The 13,761-nt window shown below is 43.7% G+C and overlaps 2 protein-coding genes across 3 annotated transcripts; one reads left to right on the top strand and one right to left on the bottom strand.

Moving 5' to 3' along the window:
- The first annotated feature begins 202 nt into the window (after positions 1-202).
- cactin lies at positions 203-6,023 on the top strand. Its single transcript, XM_044218275.1, has 10 exons — positions 203-729; positions 1,784-2,405; positions 2,566-2,661; positions 2,750-2,895; positions 3,003-3,165; positions 3,929-4,043; positions 4,135-4,327; positions 4,477-4,602; positions 4,853-5,217; positions 5,309-6,023. The coding sequence occupies exons 1-10, from the start codon at positions 389-391 to the stop codon at positions 5,797-5,799; spliced, it is 2,658 nt and encodes an 885-aa protein (XP_044074210.1). The 5' UTR covers positions 203-388; the 3' UTR covers positions 5,800-6,023.
- Positions 6,024-6,298: 275 nt separating this feature from the next.
- On the bottom strand, positions 6,299-13,283 carry sema4e (semaphorin 4e). Of its 2 annotated transcripts, XM_044218276.1 has the most exons (15): positions 12,603-13,283; positions 11,280-11,585; positions 10,985-11,130; positions 10,313-10,375; positions 10,131-10,229; positions 9,873-9,972; positions 9,663-9,773; positions 9,352-9,503; positions 8,986-9,164; positions 8,730-8,886; positions 8,320-8,542; positions 8,054-8,169; positions 7,787-7,944; positions 7,648-7,700; positions 6,299-7,476 (listed from the first exon to the last, which is right to left on the bottom strand). In XM_044218276.1, the coding sequence occupies exons 2-15, from the start codon at positions 11,539-11,541 to the stop codon at positions 6,797-6,799; spliced, it is 2,499 nt and encodes an 832-aa protein (XP_044074211.1). In that variant the 5' UTR covers positions 11,542-11,585; positions 12,603-13,283; the 3' UTR covers positions 6,299-6,796. The 2 variants fall into 2 exon arrangements, with proteins under 2 accessions (XP_044074211.1, XP_044074213.1); XM_044218278.1 differs by lacking the exon at positions 11,280-11,585.
- Between the last annotated feature and the right edge of the window lie 478 nt (positions 13,284-13,761).

Raw genomic sequence — 13,761 nt, forward strand, 5'->3', positions numbered from 1 at the left:
ACGCAGCCCTGACCTACTTTCACTCTCAAATTATTTGAACACAATAAGACTTCTCTATGATGTTAATTTGATTTAGGGTGTTCAATGTCGGATAAAAACTGCAGTTAAACAAATGCTATATTTTTGTACTTTATTTTCTCAATTTATGCTCGTGACGTTTAGAATAAGCGCCATTTTGTAGAAAGACCCTTTAAGATGACTTTCTGCTGCCTGAGTAATTCCTTTTGAAACCAGATAATTTAACGCATTGTTTTGAGAAGGGTAAGTGTTTTAGAGTCCGACGTGGATGTTTATTTACTTAATTAAATGTTTTACAAAAACACAGTTATACTTTATACTATGAGGGCAGCGAGCCTTTTTCTTTGTTACCTCTTATTTACGCGACAGAATGCACTTCGGACCCCGCCTTGTTAGAAAGTTCGTGATGGATTCGAAATCACGACGACGGTCTCACTCCAAGTCCAGAAGTCGGAGCCGGGATCGGCGGTACAGGCCCAGATTGAGCAGGTCTCGATCTCCGGAGGAAAGGAGAGGCCGCAGTCGGTCTGCGGACACGAAAAGAACCGCCCGTGGACGGGGACGGTCGGGCAGCAGGGACTCCAGCGATGGCTCTCCTGGCCGACGACGGCCTCAACACAGGGACCGTCCAGATTCCAGGAGCGGCTCGGAAAGCGACAGGAGGCGAGTACCACACCGTCCCAGGACCAAGTCGAGGGCTCGATCATCAAGGTAACTGTCTTTCCTGTCTGGTGCCAGCTGGTTGGTGTAGGTGTTAAACGTTTTACGGGATTTACGGTTCGATTCAACCTGTTACAATAGTAATGGTGGTTATACCACGAGTCGAATAATTTGAATACAGTGAATTAAGTAGTGCCCGTGCTAATCTGTGAATTTAATTGTCCACATGATCGTTGAAATAAACCTGAGCCCATGTGTCCCACTGTATTCTTGGTACTTTGAGAATTGTGTGAATTAACATGCATATAATCACACCTCCACAACTCAAGCACAACATGCAATATGCAATTCAGTTCAATTCAATTGACTTTTTTCACCAGGATAATCCACTCAGTATCAATCCTGTGGAGGTCTAACATTACCTGTATTTAAAACAATCAATACAATAATTAAAACATCTGAAACAGTAGTATTAAAGGCAGCCTGTCGATCAAGGTCAGTTTACATTTGAAAACCGGTAGACTGGTTTGTTACTTTTTTAGACCTGTCTAATAGATTCCAGACTGTGGCACCATAATACTCAAGGTTGCTCTTTAATGCAGCATTTTTGTCTGCAAGGGTTTCCGGGAGATGTGCATCCCACTGCATTAGTGTTGCCACAGTTTATTACACTGTCGTAGTGTTGGGAGCCAGGTTGTTACACAGTAATCTAAGCAGAAGGGTATCATACACAGTGATAATGACTTTCCTGTTTACAGATGCCTTTACTCTGCTTATTGCACCCAAAACTGGTTATGCAACTTCCACTGTAGGCAAGGATCCAATATAACATGTATGTATGTAAACAAGAAGACCTACTTGTAGATATTAACCCCGTCACTAATTGTCAAGGAGTTCCTGGTGCATCTGGATTTAGGTTTTAGAGGGTATAAGGGTAACCAACTCTAATCCACAAGGCAGCTCTTTCCATGTTCCCCATTACAGTCGCTGACATTCACTCTGCCATTCTTGCTGAAGCGTAAAGAACAAATGTATTCCTTTAGTCTCCAATACATGGTCGCCCATCCAGGAGCAAAAATGTACTGAATAACTTTTTCTGTCTCAGTTCTGATTCAGATGATCCCAATGTGAGGGGGAGGAGAAAGGAAATGGAGAACCGGGTAGGAACATCTCGAGAGAGGAGAAGGGGAAGGTCCCAGCCCAGCCCGGACTCCCGTGATGGAAGCAGCGACAGAGAAAAGAGAAGAGGGAGAAGTCCTGACAGAGGGAGTCCAGTCAGAGACAGCCAGAGGAAGGAGCGAGACAGAGACAGAGAGAGGTGGAAGAGCAACAGCAGAGACAAGGAAAGAACAGGACACGGAGACAAAAGCCGTGAGCGGAGGAAGAGGAGTGAAGACAGGGAGCAAGGGAGGAGTGTGAGAAGCAGAGAGAGGACCAACAGAGACAGAGGGAGGCAGCGCTCCAGTTCACCCGAGTCGTCTGATAGCTCAGGGTCTGATCGTGGGGGTCGTGCAGTCAAAGAGAAGGAGGAGAAGAAAAAACAGAGGGAGGCGATGAAAGCTCTGGAGACACCAGAGGAGAAGAGGGCCAGAAGACTGGCAAAGAAGGAAGCAAAGGAGAAGAAAAGGAGAGAAAAGATGGGCTGGAGTGAGGAGTACATGGGATACACCAACGCAGACAATCCCTTTGGTGACAACAACTTGTTAGGAACATTCAAATGGCAGAAGGTGAGTTGGAGAGCAGATTTCAACAACATTTGATGAGTTTTTATTGTAAACTGTAATGAGTTTGCAGTGCCAGAATTTTAGAAAGTTGCCTGTCATAACCTGGCTTTGTATATCGTAACTCATCCAAGATTCTTGATTTTTTTTTTTTTTTTTTTTTCAGGCGTTGGATAAGAAAGGCATCGGCCATCTCGGAGAAAAAGAGCTTAAAGAAAGGAACAAATGTATTCAGGAGGAGAACCGCAGAGAGCTGCAGAAGGTATGATCGGTGGGATCGTTTTTTTGTGGCAGTATAATGTTACAGGCATTCAGCCCTTTCATTAATCATAGTAATTTTGTGTGTAAAGGTGAAGCAGCTGCGTCTGGAGAGAGAGCGAGAAAAGGCCATGAGAGAGACGGAGCTGGAGATGCTGCAGAGGGAGAAGGAGGCAGAGCATTTCAAGACCTGGGCCGAACAGGAAGACAACTTCCATCTGCATCAGGCCAAACTCAGGTGAGTGTGCATCAACAATTGCTGCATATCCCCGTGGTCAGGATTTCTGTTGCGTTTGTTTGCACAATTCCAGTGAAGTGCACTGACTCACAATATTGTGTGTCCAGGTCTAAGATTAGAATCCGCGATGGTCGTGCCAAGCCTATTGACCTTTTGGCGAAGTACATCAGTGCAGAAGATGACGATCTTGCTGTGGAGATGCATGAGCCTTATACATTTCTCAACGGGCTAACCGTCACCGACATGGATGACCTTCTGGAGGACATTAAGGTGTGTGGTTATGTTATGTTATTAAGCTTAGAATAGTTCTAATCGCACAGGATTGCTTTTATAGGGGAGATGTAGTCTTGTAGTAACAAGAACAAGGGTGCCTTAAAAATTGCAGCCACTTTGGACTAAAATGTCTAGTAAATATAAACTTCTTTCATGTTGAAATTAACGAATTCCAGATTGTGATTAGTACTGCATCACTTTCTTAGCGTTTGGACCACCTGCTGAAATTGCACAAGTTTGGTAATCACCTCACTGTGAGATGAGACCTCAAAGTCATTAAAGCCATTATATGTTGAATTTTTAAAGATTAAAGCATTAATTTATAGCATCTTTCAAATTATTTTGATGGTACAAGTTGTTATTTGTAGAACAGTTAGACAATCTGACTGACAATTGGTGCAGTCTGTTTCTTTCAACAGATTTATCAGTGTCTTTATTTTAACCGCCACTGGGGGGCGCCAAATCTTTAAACAATATTTGTTGTCGACTAGTTAAGATGTCATGCTCTGACAGATTTTGGTTAAATTTAACTTATTCATTTAGACATGAAATCTATGAACAATTGTGTCACAATACAGTCATACGCAGACATAATATTAATACTGAATGATCACACAGCCCAAAGTGTAAAGTGATTATAAATGTTTTATTTCATGCAGATTGACCCTGAACATAACGTGTTAAAAGTTGCTTCACACCTGTTCTTAAAATTAACTGCATCTGTATAAGGTTTACTGTATGAGTGTTGTTGTACTGGTAGGTGTACATGGAGTTGGAGCAAGGGAAGAACGTGGACTTCTGGAGAGACATGACGACCATCACTGAAGATGAGATCGGCAAACTGAGAAAACTGGAGGCCTCTGGGAAAGGACCAGGTACGCCATTTTCCCATTAAATGCTAACCATATGTGCAACAGGAAGCTGTGCTCAACTGCGTTTAATGCAATTTTTTTTTTTAATTCTCAGGTGATCGCCGTGACGGCATCAACACAGCCGTGAGCACTGATGTACAGACGGTGTTTAAAGGAAAGACATACAGCCAGTTGCAGGCGCTGCACCTGAACATAGAGTCGAAGATTCGGGCTGGAGGATCCAATCTTGATATCGGTTACTGGGAGAGTCTGCTGCAGCAAGTCCGAGTATACATGGCCAGAGCAAGGTACGAATGTGGGAACCCTTATTGTGTTCCTGCTGTTGTAATAATTTATATGCCTGATCACGTTAGCATGTACTCAACTGAAATCTACAACTAGAAGTTACATGGATAGCTCATGATTTATCTGGAATAAACACAATTTTATTTCCCAGGTTGAGAGAGCGACACCAGGATGTGCTGCGTCAGAAGCTGTTCAAGCTGAAACAGGAACAAGGAGTGGAAAGTGAACCTTTGTTCCCCATCATCAAAGAGGAGCTGAGGAGCGATGACGACGATGAGTACGTTACCTTGAAACCACACATGACACACATCCTGAAACCGTGGCAACATGGTGGCTCAATCTGTTTCTGTGCATATTTTCAGTACTAGTGACCTGGGGTTCAAATTTCACTTCAAAACTATGTTAATTCTCACTTCTGTGTTTCTTTTGAGGATGTGTATTATAACCTCAAAAATATCTAAATTACTGGTGATGCATTGACTTGTCACTTAAAGGAAATTTAAACCCAAATGTTTTTGTAACATCAGGGAGAGAGCAGAAGGGCAAACAAGGGCGACAATATCAGAAGAGCCTGGCCAGTCTTCATCCTCCTCCACGAGAAATAAGAACAGAGAAACAGAAGAGGAGGCAGGTCCATCAACATCCACAACAAGAAACCAAGATGGGGATTCAGGAGAAAAGGGTGGCAAGAAGGATGAAGAGAAGGGCGAGGTGGTGGAGGCCGTGTTAACGGAGGAGGACCTGATCCAGCAGAGCCAGGCGGAATACGACTCTGGTCGCTACAGTCCCTCACTGCTCAGCTCCTCCGAGCTGCCGCTGGACTCGCACACGATCACACCAGAAGAGGACACACACAGGCTGCAGTTAGCACGCAGACAGCTCCAAGTCACCGGTATGAGACCAATCTATGATGTACAAAATGAATATGTGATGCATTTTTCTCCCCAAAACACTCACTGTTGCTTCTTTGACTTCTGTATCAGGCGATGCCAACGAGAGCGCCGAGGACGCCTTCGTACGTCGTGCCAGAGAGGGCATGGGCAACGATGAGGCCCAGTTCAGCGTGGAGTTTCCCGTCACGGGGAAGATGTACTTGTGGGCGGACAAATATCGTCCCAGGAAACCCCGCTTCTTCAACAGGGTCCACACAGGCTTCGAGTGGAACAAATACAACCAGACACATTACGACTTTGATAACCCTCCGCCCAAGATCGTCCAGGGTTACAAGTTCAACATCTTCTACCCGGACCTGATCGACAAGCGCTCCACCCCGCAGTACTTCCTTGAGCCCAGCCCCGACAACAAGGACTTTGGGATTTTAAGGTTCCACGCAGGCCCTCCGTACGAGGACATTGCTTTTAAGATTGTGAACAGGGAGTGGGAGTACTCTCACCGACACGGCTTCCGCTGTCAGTTCGCCAATGGGATCTTCCAGCTGTGGTTCCACTTCAAGAGGTACCGCTACAGGAGATAGAGGCCACATACCAGGATGGACCAAGACCCCAGTCACTGGGTTTCAACCATACGTGGTATATTATATAGGCTGGACAGTCAATGTGCTTTGTTGTATTCTTTGTAGCTGCTCTCACACCAAAAAGCAGTTTGTTAAAGCTACAAATCACTCTGTACTGTTGTCTGAAAAAGTCAATTGTAATGTAGTCTGAAAATTACACATTAAAGATTTTTACTTTTACCTTACCTTTTTACTCTTTTTTTAACACAGCCACTAGTTGATTTTTTTTCTGTTGTGAACTCTAATTTAATGTGATTTTATAGTAGCATAGGTAAAACATTGAACATCTGAAACTTGGTCAGTCTTCAGAAAGAGACTATCTTCAAAAACTGAACTGTCATACACAAAGTAACTGCAGATAACGTCCACATCTGTTCTTCACATTCTTCGTAAGTCCAGTATTGCTGGCAACTAGTCAGCCTTGTTGGCTATATTTGGAAACACTGGAACAAGACAACCATCAGGTAGAAAAAGGTTTAATACAATAAAACAATCTTTGCTAGCTAGTGGTTAGAAGTTAAAATGGCTCAATTTCAGTTATTGTATATTCCCTGTGAAAATCATCTTTACAAGATTTTTCAGTCTAAAATGGGATTTACAATAATTAGTATGAAACTTAAACATACATTTAAAATGTACACACCATTGTATTAAAACAATAAAAAGTAAAGCAGAGATTCAAGTGTCTCTCATACAAAAAACCTCATGGAATCTTTTGGTGTGTTCAGTCTCAACAGTTTATAGTCTCTGAAAACAACGTTTCAGCCACTCGGAATGTTTTCATACTCTAATTTATTGTAAATGCCCCATAAATTGAGATTTTAGCTCTCAAATATTCCAGCTGAACTGATGAATCCAGTAGTTCTGCCTAGAAACAAATAGTTTGGGGCACTCCTATTCATTTGTCCAACTGGAAGTGCTGAATGGGAAACTGAATATCGTATTGTCCTTGTCATTTTCAAATTTCTGACTCGTCATCAATATACTGCAGAGATGGAAGAGTAACTGTTGGGGCACCATTCTCCTCCTCTGCAGCATTGACTGCCACCGCCCCTCTGGTGTGGTTGTTATTACTGCTGCCCGTGTCTGTTCGCGACACCAGGGGCTTGTCCTCTGCCAGTGCGGGCCTCAGTGCGTCTTGGTAGGTCCTGCTAGAGTTCAGTTCAACCTGCTCATGGATCTCCTGGGATTGTTCTCTATTCTTCTTCCCGCAGTTCCAGGGCAGCGGTAGGTGGCCTTTGTAAAAGTTCCAGGCCAAAAGGGCAAGAAGAGAAACTACAAGTAGCCCGACTACAGCCTGCAGTCCAGCCACAGAAGGGCCATCCATCTGAGCCTGGGGAAAAATCACATTTCTATCACCAGAGCCTGCTGGGCCTATGCTAACCTGGTACACAGCCACAGTGGTTGTGTACTTGTCAGCTTTGGAGCGCTCCACAGACAGGCAGTGATACCGACCAGCTTCGGAGTGTGAGGCGTTGAGGATGAGCAGTCCGTCTCGTAGAAGCTGAAGGCGAGTGGAAGGGGCCAGAAGGCTGCCGTTTCGCTCCCAGATGGTTTTTGCCAGGTTGGAAGGTGAAGGGCAATGGAGCTTCAGGTTGCCCCCGGGCCAGATGGACTGGTCCACAGGCTTAACAGGATCTGAAAACAAAACAGAGGTGCTTCACAGATGTATTTTCATTTTGACCACAATTAAGTTAAAAGGAGTAGAAAATGGTGCAAACCTTGGCAGGTTTAGTCTTTATTCGAAATCACAAAAAATAAATATGTACTAATCATACTTAGATTCTTTAGGTAACAGTGTGAACTCACCAGCAGCTGGGCAAAGAGAGGCATTTCCTTCTTTCACACTTTGGATTAGTTCTCTAAAGCAGAAGATACAGTAATTGATATTTAGTTTGGATAAAACAGATAAACACTGCTTGCTCTACATGTTGGGACAGCTGCCTACCTTTGTGAATTAGAAAGGACAATACATTTCCCAACAACTTTGTCCCAGCCACAGTATGGGTCTCTGGCTAGAACACAGTCCATACAGGATAAGGACCTCCCACAGGTGGCCAGTGGTATCTGTGCGGCTCCGTAGTCTGAGCCTGCATAGAGCTGACCCTGTACAGATCATCACACAAACACAGTTATTATACAATGAACATACACTTGAATAGTGAATTAAAATGTAATAAGCCATTAATTAGGCTACGATAGAGTTTTAAATTACTGTGGCATTAGAGAATTTCAGAGTCTTGATTGGCTCTGGAGGCTGGAAGAGTTGTACTTCCTCTATGATGAACATCTCTCCATCGTAGTTCACTGCTTTCAGCATTGTGCCTTCCGCTTTTTGTATAAAAACATAGAAACATGCCATATTACATACATATGGGCTAATGCTTATCAATGATGTTGTCAACTTAGCAAAAGCAGCAAAGTAAAATATATACAGGAAGTGCCAGTGTGCTAAACTGATACAATCCTGAACACACGCACCCGTGCCTATGAACATCACGTGGTACTTCTCGCCATCTGCGGCCTGCACTTGGTTGACTATGATGCGTGTGAATGTAGCTCCCCTTCGCACCAATAGAGGCTTCTCTCCTATTGGCTGGATAGCTTGGTCCATGAGGGGCTTATCTTTGATAAATTGAAGGGTCCGGTCTGGGAGGTCCAGAGTCTGAGTTATGCCCGCTTTACGAGCTGCATTGTCTATACACTGGTGAGGGAAGAGGGGAAGGAAAGAGAAAAGAGAGAACAACAGAGTCAGAGTACAAAAAAGGAATCAGCTTCCTGCTGGGCCACTCGTTAAAACAAACAAACAAAAAAAAAGTTGCCTTTTGAATTTTGTGTCTGTTCCTAACGCGCACACACACACACACACGTTGAATAGTGGGCAGACTCACAGCTCCGGGCCGAGGGACGGGGACATCTCCGCTATACATCACCCACTTAACAAAAGAGGTTTCTACGGGGACTGGGGTCTTGTACTTCCCCTCCGCAAACACTTTGCTGATGTCAGACACGCGGTACACACACACTGCAGACAGGTTTGATGTGTCCCTGAAACACACACACACACACAGAAAATGTGGTGGTGCCATTAAAGAGAAAGAAACCCTCCCCCCTATAACACAAACGTGCTTGTTAATTCAAACGTACGACTGTGGTGTGAAGATGGCGAAGAACAAACAGTCCTTCCAGCGCTGCTGGGGGTCACACCAGCGGTAAGTGTCCTGGATAATGTATGGCATCTGAGACTCAAGCACTGGACAGTCCATTCTGGCCTTCAGGAAGGACGTCCATTTCTTCTGCAAGGTTCTCTGACCTCCAAGATCCCCCTGTGAGCACAGAAAGACATCATAATGCCACACTGAAGTGGAAAAACATGAAGACAAACAGGATACACAATCAAGCAGCACAAAGGATGGAATGAGCGCAACTGAGGAAGTGCTGTTTATATGTTATTGTCGTTTTGGGAAATGGAGCTGCAACAAGTAAGTGCCAGCGCGATAAACTGTTTCTCACCTTGCAGACGCGGGCCACGCGGGAGACCACCAGTTTGTTGTAGCAGTCGCACTCCACAGCGGTCTCACTGAAGAACAGATAAACCTTGTCATCATCTCCCTCCGCACTCATCTTACTCTCTGGCATCTGAACCATGGAAACAAAGTTGGGCTCTGGCATAGAAAGAAGAATAAACATCAACTTTGACTCAGCTACTAAGCAAATCATCAAGGTGAAACAGTTCAGCTCAGAGACAGTGAAGCCCTTACATGAATGGAGCATCTCGCAAAAAAAAAAATAACCCAAACACATTACATACTATTACATCTTACCATGAAGCCAGGAGCTCTTGAACTCTGTGCGTATGGAGACAGGAGAGCTGCGCATCAGGACGGGTTCAGAGCCAAGGAAGTTCATTGAAGTGGCTGAGTACAGCTTGTTTTCTGGCAAGACATGGCAGCAGACACAGATACAAATGAAAACATTTAGCTATATTAACTGTTCTTCCTCAATTTCTTATCTCTTGAATAATTGCTACTCACCAAACATGATGGAGGCATATCTCTGGAAAGGATCAAACGGACACTTCCCTTTGCCATCCTCTCGTTTCTTCTCAAGAGTCAGATTTCCATCTGTATAAGACTGCACAGACAAACACAGAGGCACCGCAACTCACCAAGTGTTCATGCAGCTATTTTATATACACTATGATTTTGGTGTAATACACTATACAGCATCAATTTATACAGTACGGAATATGATTGAGATAAGCGAGCACTGTGGCTCTGAATTTGTCTAACCATGTAATCACACTCAGGATCAAAAGCATTGGTTCCACACACATACATCCGGTTATCCTCTGTCTTATGCAGGATCCTGATGTAGTTCTTGCACTCCATCTGTAAATGCATTTTAAAAAGCAATGACTACATCTGCTCAATATGCAATAAGTTTTAAATATCAAAAGCTAAACAGGACCCACCTCGGGATCTTTTCCTTTGTTTTTACACGCAACTTTCTGCTGTTGTGTCACTTCCCATTTAGCCTATAAGAGTGAAAAACAATTTTTGTCACACTGTTCTTAAATGTTAAGTGGTTTTCTATTGTAGAATTAGATAAATGCAACACTCTTGCAGCAATTTCATGCCTTTATTTGACAGTTGACAGTGTAGAGAGACAGGAAACATGGGGAGAGAGAGTGAGATATGACATACTACAAAAGGCACATTATGAAATATATGGTATTTTTCTTAACCATTAGGCTACTGGGGCATCCAAAGCAGTGGAGGTACAACAGTTGAAATCAGCAAATAACTTTCAATAAAGCTGGTTGGTTTGTTAGTGACTGTAAATTATCTTTAAACATAGTGCCTTTTTGCAAAGCTGTTTTCTGTTTCTACCAGCTTTGCGACTACAGTCCTGCGCTAAATTGGGGCTCTCAGGCAGCACTTACTCCAGGAACAGTGAGCTTGTAGCAAGTGCTGCCTGTAAGGCTCTATTCAGAGCAAAGAGCCTGGCATAGTACACAAGTCTGTGCTTAAAAATGTCTTAGCGCTGGGCCAAGAAAGCGCCGATAAGAAATTTCAAACAATTAATGGCCACTGCTCCAAGATGATATTGACCTTTACTGTATTGTTAACAAAGGGGTTCTTACTGAAGCAAGTTTCTTGGAGATGTTGTTGAGGTCAAGAGCGTACACTGCCTCCCTGGCACCCAACACTAGCAGGTCCAGATCTTCTCTCAATAGCATAGTGGAATAGTTGAACACTCCCTCCTCACGAAACATGTGAGCGTTGTCCCCTAGAGACAGAATATGATTGATTAAGTCAGCAACCATCAGTGACTAAACCCTTTTTCCCCAATGAGTCAGCCCAAACATAAACCATTTGAGCCAGCATGAGTTGACACACTGTAAGCCAAGGTTACTCAAGACAGATGGCAACACTCACTATGATAGAGCACAGATCTACGGGGGAAGCAGTCCAGTGGTGAGTCTTCTTCCAGCGTCAAGGCCAAGGGCAGCAGCCAAAAGACACTGAGAGACAGCAGCTGATGCATGGCTATTTTGTTCAAGCTAAGAATGTATGCTTTATTGTTTCCGTTACAGTCAGTCATACAGGGGTAAAGGCAGCGAGTGGCATCTATGATGTGATGAGGTCTGCGCTGACTGACACTGGCCCCTTTACTGGCCCCGCTCAGCAGGCTGTCCATGATGAGACGGATGGCACAGACCAAAGAAACAAAGCCGAGGACGGCTGAAAGAGACAAGGTTGTGTGGATATCACAGTCAATTCACCAGACCTGAGACCTGACAGAAAAGAAAGATTAAAATATGTATAGAAAAAACACCAAAAAAAAAGAAAAGAAAAAAGAAAATGAGATGTAAAGAGAAACAAAGAGTAGAGGAACAGCCAGAAAGGGCCAGAGTGAGCTAAAGTCAGTGCGGCAGTAATTCTGTCAGTGCCATAGTGATGTTAATGCAGGGCCATGAAAGGCATTCAGCAGGGTGCAGGGATGTCAACTTCAGCTCTCCTGCAGCACCAAACACAAGCACACAATGAGAGATTCACAGAGATTGCCAAAGGCTGGTGTAGATGAGAGAGAGAAACAACTTTTTGTTGCAAGAGTTGCTTCACACACACCGACAGAAAACATGTAGGTTTGACTCCTCATCATTACCACTTCACACAGTTAAGTCTACCAACAGAGTAACAATTAGCCTGGGCTTGCTTCTCTTTTAATTTTCTAGCTGTAACAGTGACAGCTGTTGTTTTGCTGTGCTTTTGTACAGCAGTGTTACTACAACCTGCCCAGTGGGTGTGTACTGTGGGTGCTTCTTTCCCAAGAGAGGTGTGCTTTCTGTGTTTTACTGATGAGCTGCGGCATGTCAGAGAATGCAGCCCTGATGTTTCACATATTTGGCCCTGGGGGGAAAAGACAGCTTCACCCAACACCCATCTGCGCGCGCGCGCACACACACATACACACACAGCACCATGACGCACACCTTTATGCAGCAGAAGTTCAGCTTGAAGCATTAAAGTTGACGTTAGCTTGAAATCAGTTGTTGAGTTAATAATGCAGCTTAGAGCAATTTAAGAGTAAGGTATTGAGTTGTCTGAGTGTATTTAGAATATAATTTGTTATTTTTACCACATGTAATTCAGCTTTAAGCTCAAATTTCCCCCAAAGCTGGCACAAACGTAACTAGCAAAGTGCCCGAACTCAAGCAGGTTAACCGTCAACACTCCTATTAAAAGTTAATCACTTACCTGCTCACTGACACGCCCAAGACTGCCGATGCTTCCATTAAAAAAATACTAAAATACTCCCAACACCTGTTTAAGCGTTATTTCTGAACCACGACCTCTTAATTAACTAACAGGTTAGTAGTAAAACTAACCGGCAGTATTTATACACGGTTGAGGACTGTGATGAATCCCACACACGTAGCTAACGCCTCGCTGACATGAACTTTGATTCGCGCTAGCTTCCAACTTCCTTCAAGGCTGTTCGTAGAAACGCTACAGGTTCACTTCCCAAAACCGCTGAATGAAGGAAAAAGGCGCTTCTCTAACGGTTCAGCAGCCTTCTGTCTCCGTCGGGTCCTCTCAAAGTCACAGCGGTCATCCGTTATTGTAGAGGGGCTCTCAGCGCTCACATCCCGCGGCGAGAGGGCTCTGAATGGCTGGCTGCTGCTCCGGTTCGCTCCGCAGGTTGGTTTTTCAAACTGCCGATGAGGCGGCGGAAGGCGCTGATTTCTTATTTGATTAAGGTTTCATTGTTCTCATATACTTATCTGTCGGTGCAGGGCACAGCTGACTCAAGATGGGCGAGGTAAAAGATAAAAGCAGCTGGAGGGTGCTCACTGGTTGGCACGTTTTTATTTTAGCAACAGGTCCAAACAGGAGTGATGGACTAACGTTACCTAGTGGTGTGTGTAGTGGGAGCTTCCTGTCCTGCATGGGGTCTAATGAATGGATGTTTTAATTGTTGTCATCATATAATGTTACACCTGCACAGACATATATATAATACTAATTATACTTAGATTTATTGTCATACTTAGTCATGATAGACTGAACATGATGCAACATAACAAAATATGCAAGCCAAAAGTGTTTTTTTTTTTTTTGTCCACAGCACAGTCTTATGGTACAGTGCAGCCAAATACAATGTCAACAATAATAAATAAACAAAATCGAAATTAAACGCCTCTACGCCACAATATCAGCGAGGGAAAAATACATTACAAAGAAATAGCATTGGATTACCCGTGTTCACCTGTTGTGTCCTTCCACTATACGTTTGACAGCAAACACATCTTATGGTCTAATTTGTGGACATCGAGTCCCTCCATCTTACATTATTGACATAGTCACTGTTTTATGTTTTAGTTTTTTATTTATATTATTTTCATTTTCCCAATTT

The sequence above is a fragment of the Siniperca chuatsi genome, linkage group LG13 (assembly GCF_020085105.1).
Source record: "Siniperca chuatsi isolate FFG_IHB_CAS linkage group LG13, ASM2008510v1, whole genome shotgun sequence".
Taxonomy (NCBI): Eukaryota; Metazoa; Chordata; class Actinopteri; order Centrarchiformes; family Sinipercidae; genus Siniperca; species Siniperca chuatsi.

Coding starts and splice junctions, on each gene's coding strand:
- sema4e (XM_044218276.1), bottom strand. CDS start 11,541: ATGGACAGCCTGCTGAGCGGGGCCAGTAAAGGGGCCAGTGTCAGTCAG. Junction 9,774..9,872: donor ATATGCCTCCATCATGTTTG/GTGAGTAGCAAT, acceptor ATGTCTTGCCAG/AAAACAAGCTGTACTCAGCC. Junction 7,701..7,786: donor GTCCTTTCTAATTCACAAAG/GTAGGCAGCTGT, acceptor CTTCTGCTTTAG/AGAACTAATCCAAAGTGTGA.
- cactin (XM_044218275.1), top strand. CDS start 389: ATGCACTTCGGACCCCGCCTTGTTAGAAAGTTCGTGATGGATTCGAAA. Junction 2,896..3,002: donor CTGCATCAGGCCAAACTCAG/GTGAGTGTGCAT, acceptor TTGTGTGTCCAG/GTCTAAGATTAGAATCCGCG. Junction 4,328..4,476: donor GTATACATGGCCAGAGCAAG/GTACGAATGTGG, acceptor TTTATTTCCCAG/GTTGAGAGAGCGACACCAGG.